The following is a 24,632-nucleotide window of genomic DNA, read 5'->3' on the forward strand; positions in this document are numbered from 1 at the left end:
CAAAGTCAATTGAAACCGAAGTGAAATTGAATAACTAGCATGCACTTTATAACTAATTAATCACTTTGCGGCACATATTGCCATTTACGAATTATCGCCGGCGGGTTCGCAAGGCGCATCCATTGGAAACGAATTCTCGAGACGGCGAAAACTTCGAAGATGTCCGATGAAAAGCGTTGGTGTTCCAGTTACTTTTGTGCTTCAATCCACAAAACAGCGTTCTCATGAATAATGTAGCTGGAACAATGTACTTTTACCGCAACTGATGACGCTTTTCTCGAAACCGGTGCCATCCTCATAATTCTCAACATTCATTCACTCTTAATACGTTCCGAGATTATTTGCCTTGGAGAGTCCCTAGCTACAATTCGTAGACGGGCATGTGCTCTCAATTACATTGTAAGAACTTAATTAGTGATTTGTAATTATTGAATTACGCATATGATTTCTTGTGGAACTAATCTCCGCATAAACGAGTAATTTAGTTCAAGGGTTAGAATTGTGCTATCTGCTACAACGGATTTTTCTTTCTACATTAGGTGTAGCTTAAAAAAAAAAACTAGCTTCGCTCCCGCCTTCTACAATAAAACGTTGTATCGGCTCAGTTGGTGCATCGCAGCTTCAAGTAAAAACGGCGCAATGAAACGTGCACGAAAGAAAGGCACAAAAAGTACTAACTCGCTTCAATCGTTTCAGTGCCTTCACTTTCTCCACGTACATTTCGTTGCACACTTTTAACTTGAACCTTTTACTTTTCGTTCCTCTTGTGACACATCCGCGTACAGCGCGATACATAAGCTGCTGTGGGCGAAATGAGATGCTAATCTAGTATTTGGCCTTTCAGTCGCTTACTAATATTTGACTTTTTAGTCGCTTACGTTCGTCAACTGTGCTTGAACTCGAAGAGCGTGGAACAGGTTAAAGGCACGAATCAATCACGCCTAACTAACTCTCGAATCGTGTGTGCTTCCTTTGTTTTTTGTTTTTTTCTTGAAAAGGTCCCGGGGTATAAGTAAGTAACAAACTGAGACAGATGAGACGAGATCCTACGTGGAAAAGCATTTCAGCGTCCTCAGAAAAGGGGAAGAGGGACCCAAGGACGCAACATTTCTTTATTCATCTGCCGGCGTTAAAATGCTCTCCAGGCCATACCAACAAGAAAAAGAGAAAACAAATAGAGGCAAGGCAGGGAAGTCAACCAGACGCGTGCCCGGTTTGCTAACCTACATCGGGGATAAGGCAAAGGGGGAATAGAAATAGGAAGGGAATGATCACTGTGCGCGCAGGAATGCGCCTTGACACCAAGGTTCAAGCCGCGTATATAGGTGGTGATGTGCGTTGAAGGCATCTGGGATGGCCCAAGGGCTAGTGGTCGTTGCGCGATAGCAGACCGCGGGTGAGCCATGGGGGCTTACTCGAGACTTGCAAAACACTGGATTAAGAGCATCCAGCGCTTGCACTGCACTTCGCGTTGACGGAGTGTGCAACTTGCTTGTAGGAGAGCACAAGAAGGATATTTATGAAGGAGCGAAGCATCACAACCGGTCTTCTTCTTAGTGGCAAGCACAACACGTGGCACTACTGCGAGATCCTACATACGCCAAAGCCTGCGCATACGTCACGGTAAACAGCATACGCCACGGTAAACACTAAGGCACAGTCAAAAGGAATACTGACACACGACGTTCCCACTTGTTTCTTTCTTCCACATAAACTGGGAGGAAGGAAACACTGACAAACGTCGCACCGCCTTAGACAAGTTATCATAATACTCGTATCCGCGAACCAGTTTCGGTACCCTCGAAGCGGATGGTTCATGAGGTCATCCTACATTGCCCTACCTGAGACCCTTCCCCCTCCCCCCCTACGGCTGCCATACACAAGCGAAGCCAGAAGAATTAACGCTCGCAGCGAACTTGTTTACTTTTATATGAGCAACGGCGTCAGAGCTATACCCTCATCGTTTCAGAAAGTCATCAAATTTCACTCATGCGTCTTAACGTCACCATTATGCCGATGACGCCAGGTCTGGCGTTTCGAGGCCTACTCCATCATCGTATTAAAGTTTATTAAAAAGTGTTTCTTCCAACTTTCACCTTTTCTTTTAATCGCACGGTTTCCCGTACGACATATTATGATTAAGTAATGGCGCAATGTACTTCTTCCGAAGAAGTTGCTTAAGTGGTCTGCGGAACTAATCGTCCATAATTAACTTCTCACGTGGTCTATTCGCTAGTTTGTCCGTATCTCGGCGTGCACCTCTGAGCCCTTTCTCTCTTCCGGCCTTGTTGCTCTATTACTCGTACTTTTTGCGGCAAAGTATTTCTGAAATAGCTTATTTTCACTTGAAATGCCTTTCTCCACTTCGCCCCTTTCTCCAGCGCCCCTTTAAAGACGCCAAGCAAGTCATTTGAGCGGTGCATGGGAGGTACAGCTAACCAGCGTCACCCTGGTGGATCAAGAAGCGCTCTTCCAGCAAGTTCGTCGGGCAGCCATGGCCAGTGGAATCCTAGAATGAGGGCACCACCCACTCGACCTCAAGAGCAACGACCTCGATGGTTGAAATAAGTGTTTTCTCTCTCTATCTTCTGACCTTTGTCCCTGGGCGCCTCCACAACAGACACTCGCTGGATGTCATCCTTCTACGTGCCAGAAGTCCGTGGTTGACCTCTTTTGCGGACACAATGGACTGATATCGACACTGATGTGCCACAGCCTCACCAGTGAAGCAACGGCACAGCTGGAGGTCTTCAAATTAAATTCTAGGATTCTGAGAGCCAAAAACAACGATACGATTGCGAGGCGCGCCGTAGTGAGGGACTGCGGATTAATTTTGACCACCTTGGTTACTTTTACCCGATGCACGGTACACGGACGTTCTCGCATTTCGTGGCCATCGAAATGCGGCTGCCGCAGCCGGGATTCGACACCGCCGCCCGCGGGCTTAGCAGCGCAACGCCAAAGCCACCGCGGCGGGTGGCCTGCGGCTTCAATTCCCAGCTCGCGTGCCACCGACCGCAACGTCCACCACGCGAGGTGTCGGTACAAGGACAAGGAAGATAAAGCGCATGCGCGGTGAACTCACAACAGTTAGGAACAGCGTTAACCCCAAGACTCGACCGAGCTAAGCAACGCGACGTGGTCGCAAACAAGCCGCGCACGCGTGCGCACGCAACGCGGCGCGACACCTGCACCCACGGCGTCGTCACGCTGCAGAGCCCGCGGCATGGAACCCAACGGAAACCCGGCGACGCGCAACAAAGCGCGACAAAACCCATTCGCGCGTGAGGTACACACACGCGCGCGCGCGTCAACGTCGTCGGGACAACGAAGACGAAAGACGCAGCCGGCGGCGGACGCACTGAAGCACAGCCGACTGCGAAGAAAAGCACGCCCCGAACGGAAGTGTGCGTGTGTATGTGTATGTGTGCGTACACGCCGCTGGGTCACTGCCGCTCTGTGAAACGTCTCGCGAGCGCGGTATAAGAAAGCAAACGTGCGTAACCAAAAGGTGGCCTTGCGAACCGAAAAGGGCAAGGATTGCGTGGACAACCTCCAGGTCCTGACGTTATGCTACATGCGAAGACGACTGCATGGCTGACAACCAGCGCAGAAAGAGAGAGACTAAAGAGCAAAAACGATTTCAGCTCTATCGGTAAATTACCCTTTCGCAATAACTAAATAAATTAAACGAAAAGAGCCCTCCTTGGCTTAATAAGAGGCTCGGTAAGGCAAAAAAAGGCGCAGGAACGAACGACTGGCATAGCGGCGCCGCCTCGAAGGTCCCGCACCAGTGCATGCAGCGTGACGTCACAGATACAGCGTCTGCTTGAAGCCTAGCGATTCGTTTATCGATAAGAACAGACTACATTCTAGCAGCCTAAACGAACCAAATACTGAACTTCGAAATTTTCGAGAACTTCTACTGGGCCACACAATACGACAAAATGCTTCCTAATCCGTGACATCACACTGACGTCACGGACAACAACGACCGGCAGCCGAGCGCAACACGCCAGAACTCAAGGACTAAGGCGACGGGGTTTCGACTCGAAATTCAAGAACTGGAAGCTTTGTCTTCATTTTACCTTCCAGAAACTAACCTACATTGCTGCGAAAGTAACGGAAATAGTGTTCAAAGAGTACTTCATCCGCCTAAATACCGATTTGGTATCGCTCTTTACTGTCCGTTTAAATGAATTATTGAAGTGTTTCTTTGGCTATACGCATGCTGTATATATCTGCTCCAAATAAAAAGATCGACACAAGAAAAACATTCATACGCAGTACAACCGCCCACAGGGTAACAAATCTTAGTTATAGAGTCTCGCAAGGCCTGTGTCACTAAGAATAAATTAGGCCGCAGAAAGGCTATGCCAACCCCAAGAACACCGACAAAACAAAAGCTTGTGCTATAGCGGGCTCAGTGTTTATGTTAATTTGTACAGCGCCAAAATAAAAAAGAACGAGGACTACAGAGGAGCAAAGAACATAAGTGCTCGTGTCGTCTGGTTCTGAGGTTTCGTATGGATACTGCGCAGCCTTTAATAATACAGTAAAGCTATGGAAAGGCCGCGTTCCGTCGCCATTCGGCCCGACGCTAATTCTGTTTACGCTCAATTTAGATCACAAAGCGTCTGCTCCATCTTTTACACTACGTCTCGCAACCCGTTCAATCAGCAGCGCGTGCCCCCTTCCCTCATTAACTCCGGAAGTGGACGAGACAATGACACCTTTGTCAACAACAGCGCAAATAAACGCGGCTGCCTGAAAGTGCGCCGGGCAGAAGGGCGGAAACCTAAGACGACGAGGCTTGCCAGCTGACTGCTAATCTTGCAACAAGACATACATGCGTCACGTACGAGTTTAGACTGGCCGCGCGCCCCGTGCCAAATCGCGGTGGAGTACTAGCTCCCGAGTCAGGGCCGTGCAAAGCCCGAGCTGGCATCGTTCGCGGTGGCACTGGGCACGGCGAGAATCTCGAGTCGCGTACCCCCCGTGACAGCTGTCGCAGTGCCGGTGATGGACTGGCGACACGAGAGCTACGGCGTGGGAGGCGCTAAGCCTGGCTGGGGACCGCGTCCTCTAGCGAGCGGTCAGGCCAACGGGGACGGCGCAAACCGTTAACGGTGCCGCTTGCCGAAGAGTCAGCAAGCACTTATAACAAGCGCTACGTACTACGCGTACACCCAGACTCCGGTTTCTCACGGGTGCCTGACAGATGGGTCGGGCGTAGCGCGAGTGGAAAATGATTTCTTCTGTTTGCGCGGTAGTGGAGCCGTCGGCGCAGTGAACACTCGTGAGATGTAACCGCAACACGCTTGTCTGTCCCTGCGGTCCCCAGCAGGTATTCGTGTTCGTACTTTCTAAAGCGTACGGCTAGCTCAATTTCACGCTCCGTCACTGACTTCGCTGCTTACGGCAATATCACTTTCAGTGCGCCCTTGTGGGCTGGTTAAGCACTACGTTAGGCGAAGGGGATGTTCGAAGTGATTGTCCGAGAATAGGTCCCTCGAACTCCAGCATTTGCACTCTTCACGCCAAGCGATAGCTGCCTTTTGGAAAGACTGCCGAGCGCGAGGTCGCGGGATAGAATCCCGGCCATGGCGGCCGCATTTCGATGCGGGGGAAAGGCGAAAACACCAGTGTGCTTAGATTTAGGCGCACGTTAAAGAACCACAGGTCGTCAAAATTTCCGGACCCCACTGCGCCGTGATTCATAATCAGATCGTGGTTTCGGCACGTAAAACCCCATAATCATATTGCCTTTTGGACAGCTTCAATAATCTTAGGACGATAAGCCTCAATAAAGCAATCACGAAAGCATAAGCGCAGTAACGCTGACGTTCGGGGGGACGGATTTGGTTTTCATAGTGATGCATGTGGATACACTAAGCTCAGCGGTTAGCAGCGCTAGCAGAAGAGGAACGTGAAAGTTGGAAAGAACCTTTGCATATCGGTTACGGTGAAGCGGTGAGCTCACTGGCAAAGGATGCGAAGTCTGAGCACAGTCGCACAATCATATCAAGAGCTTAGCATTTATGCCACTTCAGGAAAGTTCGAGTATCCTTCGGTGAAAACAACTGCTAGTACTCGACTGAGTCTTATGTGCAACAGCCTTCAACAGTGCACCGACTCTTAAGAGAAACCGCTTCCAGGAATCACTCTGGCATCCGTTACCCTGCGAGGTGTACAATGCGGACAATCACAAAAGACCACGTCAACACTCGACTTGCGAAGAATTTTGCTACTATTACGCAGCGCTAGAAAAGCGGCTCCGTCACAACCGTTCGATCTAGTTTCTATCGTGACGTGTGAATGCGTTACTCTTCCTCGTGTTCTGGACTTCAATGCCAACGCTTTTCAGCGCATTCCGGCTCGTTTAACCAGCACGACCGCGAGAAACGGTCATAGCGGTCTCAGCCTGCTCGATAATCGAGCCCCCAGCGGGGCAGGCAGGAAACACGCGGCTCAGTGGCTCTTTCCCAAACCCATCCATCGCACGAGCCGACACGGATCGCCCCTCGCCCGAGGAAGAAGCAGCAGCAGCAGCAGTGGCTGCGGCGGCGGCCCGCACAACTCACCCGTTGGCGGCCACCGACGAGCGCGGCAGCGCCGGGCGTGATCAATAATCCACAAGGGCTGGCTGGCTCGCCGCCCAATTCCTACATCCGCATCGTCTCCCTCTTCTTTTTCTTTTTATCTTCGCAGCGAGAAGGGGGAGGGAAGGATGATGGCCCCTCACGTCTCGGCGGGAAGCACACACCCTCACGCACGCACTGGTTCGGTGCCCTCTCCCGAAACAAACGCTCCAGAGAGGGCACAGAGGCTCGTATACGCGATGATCACACGAACCCACGCACGGCACACGGCGGACGAAGTTGCAGCAGCGACCGCCGCACGTAACGCACTCCGCAGTGGTAATCCGTATACGGAGAGAACACTGCAGAGAAGACACCACGAAGGAGGACGGCTTCGCCACGAACAGGACGACTGCGACGAATGCGGGAGTGGAAAAGGCCTAGTCCGGGGAAGGCGCGCCGCGTCTGCTGCAAGACGGCCCAGCCGCGAGCTGCTGCGCCCTGGCTCGGAACGAGAACCCGGCGCGACAGCGCGTGGTTCGTCGATCGACCGCGATGCGCCGCCACCGGACGGGAACTCGCAGGTGCGACGCTGGCGCCACTCGGTGCACGACGGTGCAAACGGGGCGGGCGCGTTGCGAAACCGAAACATCGAAGCGACAGCAGCGGCGCTGTGGTTGGTTTCTGTTGGGAAAATCTTGGGAGTTGAAAAGCACCGCTGTCAGACGGCGCTGGGAAACCTTGCGTTTTCTCCACCGTGTGCGTCTGTCTTAATGCAACACAAAGAATGCCGTACTCTTAAATGCGAGCATTAACCTGGTTATAACAAAAGGGCGGGAAAAGGAAAGACGTGTTAATAATTTGTACAGGAACACGAGAAGGACATGACCACATCTACCGCGTATCCCAGCTAAAGTTAACGAAGGTGGTCAAAGAAAAAATATATTTAAAAGCACGGTGCAAGATGTAATTAATGAACTACGCTATCCACAGTGTAGTTATTCATTTTATTTATTTTTTTCGTCTGCCAGCCTGGTTAACGTTAGTTGGCACACCCTATAGATAGAATGTCCATTCGTCACATGGTTCTCATCCCACATGTGAGGCCATGCACGCATGCTCACGGCCGTCTGGCTCGGAAGCCACGGTAGTTAGCCCATCATACTAAACTAAAGCCCTAACCATAACCCATAAAATTAGAATGTCACTAATCACGTAAGTAGCCTTTTTCTTGTTGCTGCTAGTAGTAGTAGTACCATAATTAATTCAAGATACATCCCTCGGACAAACATACCTCTCAGTGGAATTTCGTTCCGAGGCACCCTCTGCATTCGCAGTGTGATTGCAAAAGAGTAATTTTAGTTATTTCTGAAATGTTACATTCTGCGACTGCTTCCTTTTAACAGCGCACAGAGAGACTTCGCTGTGGTAAACAGGGGAAGCGTCGGCCAGACTGACATATAGCACGCTACAGGAGGACAAGAACGGGAAGCGCATGGGTGAACGAAGACGGAGGGCGAAGGAGAGAAGTTGTTACCACAGAAATTGTTGCAGTGCTGCACAAAGTATTCAAGTGCACCACGCAGTCCGTCCCATTAAAACGTGCAACTCGAGAAGCGTTTGGGCAGCCCTTCTACTCAGCCTCGAAATTTGCTAAGGAACAAAACGGCACAATAAAATGAAACCCGCTCGCGCGCGCCGGCCCACGCGTACAGAAGGAACACGATTTTCTGGCCATGTAAACGAAACAGCTTCGTAGGAACCGCATAATTGCGTTCCGAAAAACAAACACCCCTCCGAAAGAAAGTGACCAACTAACTCTAAAGAGCACGTGAAGGAACCACCTCAAACATTACGCATACCGTTCCGCGAAACGCCTGCGCGCTCCCGTTTGTTGTAATCACTCGCAGCGTCATTAAAGTGAACGCTCCTTCTGTGTGAAACTCGCAGCAGGCTAGTGAGAAAGAACATCGCTAGGCGGAAACGGGGCGTGAAGCGCGAATTACCGGAGGAAAGTAAGCAGACAACAAAGAAACGAAGGGAGAGAAAACAAACGAGTGAGCTACAGAAGACAGTAAAACAAGCCCCATTCCGAGATAATGAACTTGGAGCCCGTTCCGGGGCCGTTAAGAACGTTTCCGACACGCGCTTACGCAACTGACGGTGCAGTTTTCCTCCCACTTACGCATGGCTCTCTCGGACAACCTCGCGTCATGAATGCGCTCTCCTCCGGGAATTGCGACGGTGATGCAAACCGATTGTACGAGGAATTCGCTCGTTGCTTCCACCTTTCAACGCTATATACATCAGTCATTCATTAGCAAGGCTGTTCTGGGAAAAACACTGCAGTATACGCACACTCCCAGTCGGCGAGCTCTCGCAAGATTCCTTATTCCGATATCCCGTTACAACTCGCCATTCAGGTCCGCTAAGAGAAAGTGGCGCGTAGCGCCTCACGTTGAACAAGCCTTCCACATAAGCTGTCACACCCGACACACGCCTAAGGAGGTTTAAATCCCTGCACACGCCCCACCCGACGACCCAAGTTTTCTTTTGCACCGGCGCTTGTAGGCCGCCGATTCGAGTTTCCTTACAGAAAGTCAAGCACCTCACTCCGCTTAATTTAAATGATTATGTTACATCGCAGTAGCTTTTATTTGATACCAGTGAAGATCGCAATTTCCTAAAAAAAGAAAGACAAGCACTTTGACATTTACAAAAGCACAATTCCCATTGAAATTAGAACCACGCAACTGTTTTCCACCCCAAGGTCATTACATGCACTAGATTTTGTCACGCGGCTTAAGCTGCAAAAAAGCAAGAAGGCGGGGACTGGTATCATTGGGTTGCGTTGGTAGACGTTCGCATTGGAGGAAAGAAAAACAGCCACTATAAACTAATGATAATTCTGCGGGCGAGCAAGACTACAAGAGGCACATACGTTACCATCACTTTACTTGCGAAAAAAGAACTTAAAGCTGTCTACTGAGAAATGCTGCTTTGTTACATTCACTTGCAAGGCAATGAGGCATTACTCTGTCAATTGGCAAGCAATTGCAAACGCACCGAAACACCGTTTTTAGGGGTAATTATCGACCGCGACCTATCATGAAGTCCGCACGTTTCATACCTAAAGAAGAGGTTAGTGATAATACATCTCAAATTTCTCGGCGGAAAGTCATGGGGCACATCGGTGAAGTCAATGCTGCAGCTTTATAACGCCTTGTTCCTAGGTTTCGCAAGATACAGCCTCCCTGTGCTTGGTAACATCTGCAAGGAAACCTGTGTGTACTCCAGGGGCTACAAGTTCAAGCCCTAAGGAGGTGTCTCGGTCTTCCGAGGTGGGCGTCTACATCGGCAACGATTGTCATGGCTCGAGATCACCCACTACAAACGTGCTTGGCAACCGACGCTCTCACTCTCAAGGCGTATATTCGGCACGTTGCCCGACTACCTTCTCACCATCTTGCAGCTTTACCTGCAGAAAGGCCACACACAACTTTCAGTCGTACAATTGTTGCCAATCGTACCTCGTTGCCATCTAACTGCAGCAAGACCATCCTCAGCTTTATGCTGCCTGCACAAACCTGAAATACGCCTCACCCTCCCAGGAATCACGAAGAAAGCTAACATGCCGTCGTTTGCCCTGAAGCAGGCCACATTAGGACTTTTATATGAGGTGCACAGTGGCCGCGTACACATTTACATCGATGGCTCAGTCACACATGCAAGTTCAGCTGCCGCTGCGGTGATACCAACAAGATCCGTTAAAATACAGCTGAAAACGTCACATGTATCATCAACGACAGTTGCTGAACCGGTAGCCCTGCGTGCGGCTCTTCATTCCATTCAGGAGGAACCACCCCATGCACGGTCAATCTTCTGTGATTCCAAGGCAGTCCTACAGAGTGTACTCTCAGCACTGCGCTATGGATCACATGAGCAGCTCGTCGCAGAGATCAGAGAAGTCCAACATCCCATAGTTGACGAAGGACATGATATATCAGTGGTTGTCCAGTCACTGTGGCATACGTGGTAATGATCGAGCGGACGCAGCTGGCCGATCTGCTCATGACGGCATCAACTGCGTTGCCATTCCTCTTTAGAGAGGCGACACAGCGAAAAATCTTTCCGCGCTTGCGCGTGACCTAACAATAGCTCAATAGAATTCATCCGAATTCACAAGTGCCCGCCTTCATAGCCTTGACCGTAATTTAAAGCTCAGTATTCCGCCCGACCTTCCACGACGTAATTGCACCCTTCTAGTTCGTCTACAGCTTGGAGTAGCATTTTCGAATGCGTACTCCTTTCTTATCGGAATGTCCAACAGCCCATTATGTGACTTCTGCGGGTGCAACTAAGTAATCGCGCACCTACTTTGTGAGTGTCCTCGGTTCAACCCGCAAAGAGTAGCCGTCTCAGCCACCCTAGACCAACTGGACAAGCGCCCAATGACGGAAAACAACATCCTTGGAAACTGGCCTACGCGAACATCAGCGGGAGCTGCTATGAAGGCGCTGCTGCGTTATTTAAAAGACACGGAACTTTGTGACAAATTGTGACTGTACACTGTGTGACTTAGGGTGTGACAGTGATACTGTGTAAAACTAGGAACGTCTTCGCAGGCCGCCTGACAGTGCCCCCAGAAACAGTTCTGTAACTGTTTATATACAAACACACACACGCGCGCGCGCGCGTGTGTGTGCGTGTTTTCTTTCCTTATTTTTTCATTATTTTTCTCTCTCTCACCTACCGCATCGCCTTGCCCCTCCCCGAAACAGGGTAGTAAACCGGAGATAATCTCTGGTTAACCTCGCCGTATCTCTCTCTCTCTCTCTCTCTCTCTCTCTCTCTCTCTCTCTCTCTCTCTCTCTCTGCCGGCGATGCGTTAACTCAACAGCTAACTAGAACGCACAGCCACTGCACTAGTGGCTCAGTCTTCGCATGACTGCGTTTGCGTGCGTGTGTGTGCGCACGCTCCTCAATTAGGCTTCAAATCCCAAGACGGCGCTATCGGGGCATCTGCTCACGTTTGTAAGTCTCCGGGGGTACTATTCAGGACATCATCGATTTTCGCCATACTTTCAAATTTGGTAATGGCGGTAATTTGGGCCAATCAGCTGCGCTCTTCAGCAATCAGAGTTGACGAGGTGGCGAACTCGAATAAAGGCGAAATTTGACAAGGTCTAGAACAGCGCCCTAGTACTGTACCAGTATTGCATGAATGATCATACGTATGCAGTCGGCCACAAATGTTTGCGGGACACACTATTTGCCAGGAAAAGCCGAATTTCGGCGTAACAGCGCAGAAGTTCACACTTGTCCAGAACCCGTGTCCCGTAAACTTCTGCGGTCGACTGTACGCACGCGACATGCTTAAACCCCGTATCTCGCACGCGTGCTGCTCTGTGTCGCGTGTCTCTACTGCAAGGGAGATGCGGTGGACAGCCGAAAAGATGACACACTCGACGGGGCAGTAAACGCCATGTCAAAGAACGCGCCACTGAGAAGCATCTGACGCGTGACATTTTGTCGCTGCTGCTCCGTCGCGCTGAACGGACTACGCTTGACGACCAATATAAAAGCGCGGCGCTTCTACGCGGCTCGCATGGGGGTAGCTCCTGCGGACATAACGCTGACGAGCGCCAGGCCGCCCGTTTAACGGTTCCAGGGACCAAATTAGCCGGCGCCTGCAGGCGAGAGCGACAGGGGGAGAGGGAGGGGGGGGGGGGCAGAAAACAAAGATGGGGAGGGATGTGCGCAGGCAATAGCGGCGACGTCGACTAGCACATGCGGCGTCTGCGGTGACGGTGAAAAAGGAGGCAACGGCAAGCCAAAAAACAGAGCCGCCGCCGCAGCCGTGCAGGCACGAGGCTGCCGCGAATTCCTAGACGCGTCGACGAGGAGCGCGAAGAACGTCGCCGCCGAGAACGGAAGCGAGACGGGGAAGCGTATACAGAGGCTCGCAAAATAAACCGACGCCGCGACACCGCCCGGTTTTCCACGCCTGCCGGCCTGCCTGCTGGTCTGCCTGCCTACGCCATCGAGACGGAAGGAAGCGCGGCGCTTCCGGGCCACGGCGGAAGCTGGTGGAACAGACTGAGAGTGCCCTAAGCGGCCGGACCAGAGAGATGAATGGGGTTGGGGGGGCTGTAGCGTCAAAATACGGATTTCGCTACGCAGGATACACACCCTCGGTGCAAACTGATTTTTTTCCCCTTTCCTCCTAGAGAAAGCGCTAAGCACGAGCACGCAAGTTAAACTTATGCAGTCAAACTTGCTAAAAGCGAAACGAACAAATATGCCTGCTCAAAGTCCGGAGAAGCAAGTAACAGACCAAGAGCTGCGTCAATATAATAATGCCACATTGCAGCAGTACGCATTCGTAGCATATTCTTTGCATTATTAGGTACAACAACCTTTCACACTGCTTTCAACATAACGGATTCGAAAGTATACAGCGGCTAGCGCGAATACAGGGTGATTCCTACTCACAAGGCGGAAGCCACTGCTTCGTCTTCGGACGGTGGAAACAGTCGCAAGGTCTGTTCATTAATATAGCCGTTAATGCGACAAGATAAACGAACACGCGTCAATCGCCATGGGATGATGTCTTACATCTCCGTCGAGGATCGGTGAAAGAAATGCACCCCCTCAGTCACTGCAAGACGATGTACGTGCCGTGGCTCAGGAAAAAAAAAACGCGTTGACAAAGGAAAACGTCTTCATATATTTAGCATGCGCGAAGCAAGCGGTGTCGGCAAAGCCCCTGGCGCTCGAAAGGACGAAGAACGGCGCCACGTTTCAATCGACTGCAGCCCGGATCAAAGAAAAAATGGGGGGCATCCATCAGAGTCACCGCTGATCGAGCGTGCGCTCCATAAAAAAGCAGTGCTCCGGCCGCGAAGAGCGCTGCGGACAGGAACGTTAATCAACGCTTTCCATCGGAAGACGACGGGCGGGTATAGGGGTGAAGAGGAAGAAAAGGAAGAGCTAATTGCCTTCACACACGCAACCGACTATCCGTTCCTCTTTAGTGCCGTGCTTTGCATCGATTCGCTCCTGCAGCTGGGCTGCTCCATCACCTCGGCGCACGAACTAAATCGCAGGCAGCGATAAGGTGCACCGACCACTATGTAATAAGGCCCGGCAAACCAGAAACACTGAACGAAAAAAATAAATAAATCAGAAGAGCTCCACAGGCAAGGGAAACAAAACCGCGGCCAGGAAAGAGGAAGAAGAACTGAGTACGTGCGCTCGGGCGGGAGCACTTAAGAAAAGTTTGGAAAGGTGACGTGTACGTGCGGCGTTCTCAGTGGCGCGCGCGCGCCCTGCATGCGTAAACAAGCCCAATGCAATCCAGGAAGAAGCTTGTTTCCACAATGCCGAAAGACGCCGACGAGAAAGACAAACCGCAGTAGTAACAGCAAGCAGCAACAGGCCGCGGGAAGAAGAAAGCCCCGCCCACTCTCTTCCCAGCGCATCTCCTCGGGCGGGCCGACTTCTCTCGGTTTTCGTTTATTTTTTTGCTTTCTTTCACACCAAATATCGCAGCTAGCTTACGCGTGAAATAACGACACCCAGCAACCATACGCAACAAACCATCAGGCTCGAGAGGGATAACAATGGCGGAACGAACGGCAAAGCAAGAAGCGCTATAATCGCACCAGCGAAAGGCAGCCGGCCGAGCGAGCGAGAACGAGAGGCCGGCGCTGGTTCGGTTACGCGCGAGCCGAACAAAAGGGGTCGTGTGGGCGTGGAGACACTGAGACAATACTGGCGCACGCACGCACGCGCTAGCTGAAGAGGGCGACAGAAGGCCGCTCTCTTACACGCAGCGTCGATCGAGGACAACGAGCTTGCCGGCTCGGCCGGCAGATGGGGCAGATTCCTCCGGACAAAGCCGGCAGCATCGATCTGACACGCATCCCTCTGGCTCCCCCTCGAGTTTTCCCCCACGAATCTTGTCCCGAAACAAGGCCCCATCCCAGCCATCCACAACCTCCTCGCGCGCGCACCGCGCTCTTCCCCGAGATGGACTCCGCAGGCAGAAACAACGCTATCGCCCGTCTGTCCGATGCTCCTCTCTTCCTTTCCCTCTTCTCTCCCCTTCAATCTCTCGCTGGGGTCTCGTTCTCGCTGCATTTCCCCACAACCGCACGAGAACGCGAGGCGCCAGCGCCGCTCAGCTCAGCTCCCGAACAGCGGGTTCGCGCTCTTAGTGGCCCCTACTCCCGCCGGAGGGAGCGGCTCTCGCGTGAAGAACGCGAACCCCGCCGAGGATCCCGCAAAGGCACTCAACGTTCGCCGAATCGCCGCTAATTCTCTCTCCGGACAGCAGCTGGTGCCGGTACCTTTGCCGGAGGAGCTTCTAATGAGGGCTCGCCCTCGCTGCCCAACTTCAGCAAGCACAAGCGGCGGAATGAAAATAGGAGGAAAGGAGGGGGGAGCTAGCACGCGAGGCGGGCACAGATTCGGTGCTCACCCCTACTGCTCCAACGGGGATATGTTTGCTTAGGTCCGTTTCCGTGCAGTTCTTCAAACGGAGTGGGAAGGAGGGAGGGGGGACTGCAAAGGGGTGGTTGTTGCGCCCCCCCCCCCCCCCTATCCGCATTAGGAAGCTTAATGTGTGTTCTTTTTCCCGAGCACGTCGTTAAGATGAGCCCGAGGCCTCGGCCGCTCGGCGGTCGGGGAGACGCGCAACCGCTCCTGGCGAACGCATATAACTGCACGGCGTACAAGCGTTGCTCAGCCGGTCGTGCCGGCGCAGCAAAATGCAATTACGCACGCGAAACTAACGTTACGGGCCGACGCAGAATCAGCGCGAGCGGCTAGCATTAAACGCGTCAACGCCTGCGAAGATTACTAACATCGACTGGGGGCTGCACCAGAGGAACGGGCTATTGGGGCGAGCCGGAGAATTGATCGCCGCGATGACTTCCGAATGCTAATGGTGGCGGAGCAAGGACGGCGAACGAGTGCGATAAGTGATCGCTCTGTAGCTATCGCGCTTATAGAGTAACACTAAGGCGACCGGTGTTTGCAGTACTTTGTGCTTGCCGCCGGCTCTCCTAATGATACATTTATCGCGACTGAAAACAGGCGCCAATAGCGGGAGGAGTAGGGGGCACACGACAGCTGTTTTCTGCATTCTTTTTAAACGTGACACAGCTCTATACGCTATGCGACATAACTACATTAGCAGTTTATTCTGACCAAAAAGTTTCATAGCCGCCTCGTTGAAATTCTCGTTTTGTATTCACATTTCTTTCTCAAAGGGCCAATGTTTGAGACATCCTATCAGAAACTTCTTACTCTGAAAGTTTAAAGTAAAATGTCCTCAACTGCAGTTTTTGAGTCTCGAATGTAAAAACAGCGGACTGCTGCCTGACAATCATTTTTCTATGTAATTGCACTGCATGGTGGTGGCCTGCTACTGGAAATTGGATTACTACATGAGACTATTCACATCAACTACGGACGCAGCGAAGTTTTTCAACTCGTGCAAAATCTCCAGTTGACGCTACTGCAGTCCCGATATAGCAACGTGACCACTTGCGCATCCTGCCGCTATATGGAGGACACATAAGGCCTCATTAACATAAGAAATTCGACGGTGAAGCGGGAAATTCTGTGAAGCGGGAAAAGAAACAGTCGAGTGGCAGACGCAACAACAGATCTTGCCATGCGCCTTACGAAGTGCTATTTCTACAGACTGTAGTGAAGTTGGGGTTCCAAGCGCCCACAAAGGTTCCATGACTGGTGCCCGTGCCAGGTGCCGGGCGAATGAGATAGAAGTCCCGAACGACGTCCGAACGATGAGAAAGTTTGTGTACAAGTTATATGTAGATACCTACATTTTAGGTTCACAAGGAATGTGAGCACCCTACACAACACTCAAGCTCTGCTTTTAATAAGTTGGTTTCATTGTTTCGCTCGACGACGGGAATTCGATTTCCTTCTCTAGGCCAATTGGAATTGTAGCACTGCTCGCAAAGTCCCACCCATGGTGTGAACCACACCGCCGGACTTCGCCTCTGGTGTCAAGCCTTCGCGCCTGCCTACGATACAATGAAGAGGCACGTGAAACAGGGGTCGACGCTGTCCCCGCAGAAGTCGTTGGCGTTAACTATTTGCATAAATAAGTGGGCTCTTCGCAACGACCAGCTTGTAGCGATTTCACGAATATCGTCTCGACAGCCACAACTGCTTCCAAAGAATGCCGCGGTTGTTGTCACTTCGAAGGGAACTTCTTTGTTTGCGTGTCCATAGCCAGCGCGTAGCCCCGTCGTCGTCCAGGCGGGCGCTGGTGAAGTGGTCGTTTCGCGGAAAGCACACTAAGATTGACCTTGCCGTTTAGAGCCGTAACACATGGCCGACGACCCACTGCAGTTTGGGATTCCAGAACTCGTTTCGTTTGACAGCTTTGGGTCTCGAAAAAGCGATACGTAGGTGCTGTCAATTATATATTCGTAATTTCGTGGCCAGCTCTTTTGGCGTAGAAAAGACGACGAAGAGAGGATGGCATTACATAGCTCCACGCTCGCCGGTGAAGCACCTTTGGTCCAGAAGGAACGCCAAGAATAAGAAGAACCAACCTTCACGCTGGTTATCTGTCAACATGCCCTGTAGACGGGTTCAATTCGCACGGGATGAATACCGCCAAGGGCGAGATCTCAAACCCAACGAACATACATGCCACTAAAAATGTCATATAAAATTCACTTTTCCTTGCCTCTCGAGCGAAGCCATATACAGCACGTCCAAAGATCACAGGCATAAAACGTGTTCAAATGCCAAATCACTGCTATATGTTTATGAAGTCCAACTGAAATAATACCACTCGGTTATTCTACTCCCAAGTGTTAATACGCGATCAAAATGACAATGCGTGGATCCTTCCCCGAGTTAGCGCAAATGTCACTGTAATCGAAGGGCTGCCGTGTCACTTGCCCTTTACGGAACTTCTACCGACATTATACCGAGTTCATAAACCACCTTTCAATGAATTTCAATCGAGTGCATTCCGATATTCCCCAACATTTGAATACAATCACTGCTAAGGACGAAGCCAAGGCTAGACTGAGCGAAACCAAGTACGGATGAAACACGCCACGATCAATGGCCTTTCAGAGAACATTGTGAAAGCAGCACTCAGGCAGGCAACAAGTGTCGACCAAAAGATCTTAGGCCCAAGCGCCGTTTGGTGCACGCGCGCGGGCGATTCCGTCCGAACCGCACAAATCAAAGTTTCGCACTAAAATTACCAGTGGGAAAACTGGCACTGCGGTTGTTCTGATAACACGGGTAATAATGCACCATGCATGGTGGGCAATAGATAGCCTTCTCTAAGCTCCACTTCGTGCATGTGGCTTCCGCAGTTCTCTTGGTTTTATTTGTTACACTTTACATCCCTAATTTCCAAGCAACCGTATTCATCTAAACGTGTGAACATGGTCTATGCGTATTGTGCATCAAACACTGCAAGTTGTTGCATTTATAACGCGAGTTGTTGCTGAAAGGCGACGCCGAAATGTTCGATTCGCAAGGCCGTAAAGCCGCTTAGAGTTAGAAGGTCAAAGTTTGGCCAAATCCATGTACTAATTCTCTTGCTGGCTGAGCCGTTATACCTGCGACTGTTCCCGTGGACACTAGCGCCAGAGTTCCCTCTAGCATTCTCTGCCGGAAACTAATGAATGACTAATGAGGCTCGCCTTGTTTAGGCTCGTCCTGGCAGGCTTGGTCTTGGTCCTCGGAGGCGTGGGTGAGGAGGCCGGCGGGTGCTTGTCGTTGCAGTTGATCTTGGAGTTGAGCAGGAGCTCCGGAGACGACGGTCGCGTCTCCGGTTCCCGGCTCTTGATCGTACTCTGCGCAAAAGAAGTAAGAACCATTACTCCACGCACACACGCACACACTAGCGAGCTTTAGCTCGTCCGTAAACGTACTTGAGTTTACGGATTAGCGGGTTAGCGGAGACGTTTGCGCCAGCGGTCGCGTTGGTGGCGCCATCTTGTGGTGCACAATTGAACCTCGAATGACACAGCTATTGTTGCAATAACCAACCACACTCTTCCGGCCTGCTTTGGGTAAAACGTCGGCGGCGACCTAATCGGCAACGTGCGCTCCGTCTTTTTAATTTCTTTTTTTCGACTAGAGCACCTATGTAACAAAACGAAAATTGGAGGACGCTTAAGCATGGCCTTTAAGAGTGTAACGCGATAGCGTTCAAAGGCCCCTTACTGCTTTTCATGCTTCCCGGCAACTGCAGCTCACGTAACCGCAACGTTGACCGGGAAACGCTGGCGGCGAACGCTATGCACGAGGATAAGCTTTCTGGTAGAAACGCGGCCTTTTACGCGCTGTATGTGTTTTTTTTTTTTTTTTCATTACATTTGTTTGTGGGCTGCCGTTCTAAATATTCTGATGGATAACTTTGTAAAGAATGAAAGACAAGGTACGAGCAACTTTGGTGGTAGAAGAGTGGGTGAGTATGTGTCGTTCGGAATTTGGTTCGAAATTCTTTTTGACGAAGCCACGTCCAACGCTGGACACCCGTCGCCGACGCCGGATTTTCTGCGACAAGGGGCCCTTAACTCGCCGCGTTAAAATGTTTTTCACGCATTGTCGTTCGACAAAGCGACAGAAGATGTCGCTACTAGCGTTACCACAACCGTCCACGGCTCCTGTAATGCAGTATTCCGTAAACGGTAATACGCCTACGGACAAGCTGGATATTTCTACCGATATAGAGTATGCGCCACGTTTCAAGGACTCAACATCGACACTATACAGAATCACCTAATGCGCAAGTCTTCTATACACAATTGTTCTCTCTATATTACGTCAGATACGTTTCTATTCGCACGGTTGATTTGCCAGTTAAGCCATGCATGCAGTGCCGCTATACATAGGCGTTTTGCGAGCATCGCATCAGTGTATCAGAAATTGAAATCGTCATTACGTGCACACGCTTCCTCCAAACCATTAGGCACTGCTTGAGCTAAAAGAAAAACAAAGCAATGCAAGAAGGAGAAAACGAGAAAGCAACGGATAGCAACTCCATCCTGCGGACATTGCGTGTAACACAGCGCGTTCATCCGACATGTGTACCCTCGGATCATTATGCATATTAGCCTTACGAGAAGAGAACACCAGACGATCGAGCTTCCAAATTCAATATTAGCCAAGTTAGATTTATTTGTTGCGCTCCTGGAACACTTTCATGTCCGCAAGTGATTTGAGAATCTCCTCCAGAGTTTCATAATCTTCATAGGTTTACGTGGCGGCGAACGTAATGTCGATATAACGTCAATATTGCGCTTACTTTATCTCGCGATGTTACCTAGCGGAACTTTGTACTCGTAATGTAGTACGCGGCGTATGCAGCCTTCAGGTGAACATGTCTATACGCCAATCGTTCAGGAAACCTCCGGCAGCTCTAACAAAGAGACGCTAGGCAACCGGAAACATATTTACATACCGGCGGGCGCTATAACAAGCTGTTTTCCCTGCTTTACCTCCTAGCCGTTCGGCATTGCGTTACGTTCGCGCCTCTGAAATCGCTGGATCGGCGCGAGGCGGCGATTAATCTCGTCACGTCAGCGCGTTGAACGTCGGCCGGGAAACAATGGCGGGGAGTGAGAGGGGGGGGTGGGGCGATTGCGCCCCGCTTCGTTCTCAGCACGCCTCCGTCCTGCAACCCGTCGCATACCTCCCAACCCGACTCTCGATAACCGAACGCGTCCACGACTAGACGCTCGAGACGATAGAAAAACGCAAAGTGGCTTCGCACGGAAGCAGAGCGCGCGCATGTTTTACGAGCTGGCCCTCAACATCGCTCGCGCTTTTATAGTGTAGACACCACCTCATACACGGGCGCGCAATAAAACAAAGCGCGAACGAGAGCGAATAAAAAAAAATCGCCCCGAGTGTTGCAGCGCTGCAGGTGAAGCAATAACGTCGGGTGTCGACAAAAATAAAGAAATAAATACTAATAAAGCCCGAATGATCGACCGAACGAAGGGGCAGAGGTCTGTCTGCCTTAGACGAACCGACAAACGAGCGTAAGCCTAAAGGCCCGACAGACACGCTGCCACTGGAGGCAGTAAAAAACGAAGCTTAATACCCGGGGTGCGCTCTAAACAGGCCCGGCAGACAATGCGTATACATTACCACACGCGCCTCGCGTCAGGTGCGATGAGCACGCGCGAGCTCTGGCTAAACAACACAAAGCGAGAGCCTATTTGACAACAAGAGCAAACAAACAAACAAACGTGCACGAACACTCTCGACACGCGAACGAGTACGCCCACCCGCCCGCCCGCCGGCAGCGCCGGGGACAATACAGGCGGCGCAAGCAGCCGATGAGGCCGCAGCTGCGTCGTCGAAGCCCCCCTCGCCAGCTACTAATTAATTAATGAATGCGCGCCGCGTGAGCCTAAAGACGCCCCAGGGGCCCGAGAGCGGCTTGCGCGCGTACGCGTACTTTTTTCGACCGTTGCGCGTCGAGAGAAACGCGGTTGCACCATGTGAGCATTCAAACTCTCGCCGGCGGCTATAAGTGTATGCGGGGAAGCGACGGGAACCGCGCGCATGGCGCCCTTCGACACGCTCGCGATTACGATGCGTCGCAGTAAAGTGTCGAGAAGGTGTGGACAGATGTTACATCGTTTTTTTTTTTTTCTCTCTTACATCACTGCTTGTAATAAAAGCGGGGAGGGCTGAGGGGGAACGACGCGGAGGGGGAGATTAGGGGCTCTTCAGTTTATGTATATAGCGTCGTATAACCTGCGCAGAGTGGTGTTGTTATCTGCGGCGATAGTATCTAAGCACGCGCGCGAGTACGTTGCTCGTTCGTTTGCACATACAGCGCGGCGCCTGGCTGTAGCATATTAGCGAGCGAACGCAACGAAACAAACTTGAGCGGTGTCGGTGGATATGCGAGTGCTCGTATTTATTAAGCAGACTGAGCCTCGCCGGTCCCTTGTTTGAGCGCAGTCAAATTGCAGTAAAAGAAAGAAAGAAAGAAAGAAAGAAGCGTGAAAAACGAAGATGAAGTTGTAACTCAAAGATGCGAGAAACGAGAGAAATGTCTCGTCTCCTTGTCGCCGTTTAAAGCGAAGTTTTCTTTGCGAATCCTCACGGACTTTACTGACCGTGGCTGCTGGGTGCTCCCTGCTGTATTGTGGAATAGCTCACACCTTAAAAAAAAAAAAAAAAAAAAAGAAGAAGAAGAGGAAAAGGAAAACGAGTCCTAATGCGGTCGATGCTGGCATCGAAGCTCGGTCTCCCAGCACAGCAGCCGTATGCTCTAACCATAAGGCAACAATAATTAAATTTTGTTTGACATGGTATTCCTAACAATGAATGGAACGACGCGTGCTTGTTGACCTGTCATTGATTGTGACCATCTAGTCCTCATAATGATGTATATCTATACGTTTAATATATTTATATGTATATATAGTATATTAGCATAGATATTGTATGATCAGCACATCTACAGCTTTGATAAGCGTATATCTCTATCGTGCCAGTGCCATCTAGATATTTGTCCACATGTATAACATTGTGCGGCATGGGTGCGCGAGAGCGCATGCGCGCACGTCAAGTTCCTTTACGCCAAAGACAAAGGAATGAAATGCGCACGTTTATAGCATCTAATTAACCGCTTCTCTTCACTTAAGATTCCAAGCTGCGCATAACGTAAGGTTTAAGTTATGGCCAGAAGTTGTACAGCCGGCGGTGAGGGACGCCGTGCTAAGCAGTCGAGCCACTCCTTGCTTTATGGCAGCAGTTTAGCTTTAAATCATACGCTGTCGTATGAACACATTCTTCTCGCTGCTGCGTTTAACGCAAGCGCAGCGTGCCAGCTCCAACGGTCAGATAATTAATATGCCACATCGCCGAGCTAAAGCGACGACGGATAATTCCAGCCCACCGGACCGGACATTTGCGCGGTAACAAGAGGGCCCTAGGTGAAGCGGTCCGCGGTGGCGCCAACGTATAAGGGTTTCCGCATAATCGTTCAGCCTTCGACCCGAAAGCGCGTCTCCCGCCTACAAATGCGCACTACTACCCAGACGCGGTCTCTCCACATTCATTCTGTTGCACGAATCCTAGGAAAGGAGACAAATCCGCTCCTCTCCGCGACTAACGGAGTGGATACGTCTCGCATTAAGCACCCCTCCCGCTTTTACCGCGCTCCTTTAGCGAAGGGTCAGCACCGCGAAGTGACCCCCACTCGCGCCTCGCCAATCGTCGTCATCCTTCCTAATCACGACACACACACACACGCACGCACACACATGCGGGCACCATACGGCGGTGCGTACTTAATCCCATCGCGTCGCTCACTGCCAGCTGCTGTCGCGACGACCGCGAGTATGAAGAGGGCAGGAGGGCACATGGGGATCGTGGAGAGTGCTCCAAAACAGTCGTGGCCCAGCGCGTGCTTTCCTTTCTCGCAACGCAGGAACAGCCAAAAAAGAAACACTAAACGAAAGAGACGCAGCCTCGTGGTCGAGCAAAGAAGGCAGCAATTACCGCGGGCGCGCGCGCCGACACGCCTCCGTGACTGCTCGCGCACAAAGAGGAAGGGGGGAAGGAAAGAAAAAGAAGCTAGCAGCAACCTTCTTCCCCCCCGGAGAACGAACCGGCTCGATCTACGAAGCCGAGACAGGATACGAGGAGCGGAGGAGTGACAGAGGAATCTGAGAGTGAAAGAAAGAGGTTCCGAAGACGAGAAGAGACGCACGCAAGTGCCACATCGACCGGCATGGATTTGACCAGAGTACTAGAGAGAATGCGCTCAGTACAAAGAGAAAAGAACTGAAGAAGAGGACGGGGGTTCAGGGTGCAAACATATTGCGGACGCTCCCCGCCGTACGAAGAACCACGCGCATGCGCGCGCTGCAAACAGACACGCGAACGAGCAAGTAAACAAACAGTGAGTGACGCCTTTTATACCCGAGTCCCACGGGCATCTGCAAAGTCCAAAGGGAGCGCGAGACTTCTTAAGGGAGTTCTACCTCAAGGACGTTGTGGTCGTGTCACACGGCCAATAAGGAGTTCTTTAAAAGTAGCCGCCAGAGGGGCATTAGGCAATGCTTGCTTTTTGTACAAGAATGTAACTTCTAATTACGCTCGTCGCTATTATAATTAACGCTCTGCGATGTATGTTTGATCTGTGTTTTACTTTGCGGCGTAGCGAGTTGGCTCTGCATCTGCTACCCGAACTGCTGCAAACTATACCAAAACGCAACATTTCGTGCACGGTGTCCTCCTGAGCTCTCCTTTTATTTTGTCTACCGTGCCGGTGTCAGTCATGAGTGACCGTGCACACCGACCACTGCACGACTAGCACGACAAAGGCCACGTTTACATGAACCCGACACGAGCAGGTCCAGCCAGATATCGGGATGACCGAGTCCAACGCGACCGCGTTGACATGGACGAGTCTGGACAACGGCGACACACAGCGTCGAGCCGAGACATCAGCGCGTTCGAAATCGGCTTCTGGTTCCCGCTGCCACTTGCAACAACAGCTGCATTTCGTGGGTCCTTTGGGTATACGATGAGGGTGCACTTGCACAGTGCCTTGTCTTGACCTCGTCCTGATACTCTCCCCACTGCCGGCGCATAAGTGGCCACGTCCCAGTGTTCCCGCGCAAGACTCGGCGCTGGAGGGGGCCGGACCCGTCCGCGTTTACATGCACGCCACGAACTGGTCGGGCTGACTCAGCCAGACTCGACGTTTGTTCAATCCGACCGTCTAGCGTTTACATAACTCGACAGGCATATCGCCCGACAAGCCGACTCGGCCAGACCAGATCGTCGGGTTGGTGTAAACGTCCTGAAAGACGAGAAAAACATGGCGCCAAGCGGCTTAGGTCGAAAGTATTGTCGAAAGCAGCAAGCACAGCTGTTGCTGAATTGTACCTGGCCATTTATTTAATTCATTAGAAACGTTCCAAAGACACGCAACATTAAATTTAATGCAAACAACTAAATTACCGGAAGGGAGAAGGGGAATTACCAGTTTTACAGCAA

The 24,632-nt window shown here is 51.3% G+C and overlaps 1 protein-coding gene across 4 annotated transcripts in view; it reads right to left on the reverse strand.

Annotated features, from left to right (window-relative positions):
• The window catches only part of tay (tay bridge), a 412,490-nt gene that overhangs the window by 211,609 nt on the left and 176,249 nt on the right, over nt 1–24,632 (reverse strand). For 3 of the 4 annotated variants that reach the window (XM_050193859.3, XM_050193868.3, XM_050193845.3), the window contains exon 2: nt 18,296–18,448. In XM_050193859.3, coding sequence (XP_050049816.2) covers nt 18,296–18,448 — 153 coding nt within the window. Of the gene's footprint in view, nt 1–6,584; nt 6,666–18,295; nt 18,449–24,632 lie in introns of those variants that run through there. The other variant, XM_055062307.2, reaches the window with a different exon arrangement.

This window comes from Dermacentor andersoni, chromosome 3, assembly GCF_023375885.2.
Source record: "Dermacentor andersoni chromosome 3, qqDerAnde1_hic_scaffold, whole genome shotgun sequence".
Taxonomy (NCBI): Eukaryota; Metazoa; Arthropoda; class Arachnida; order Ixodida; family Ixodidae; genus Dermacentor; species Dermacentor andersoni.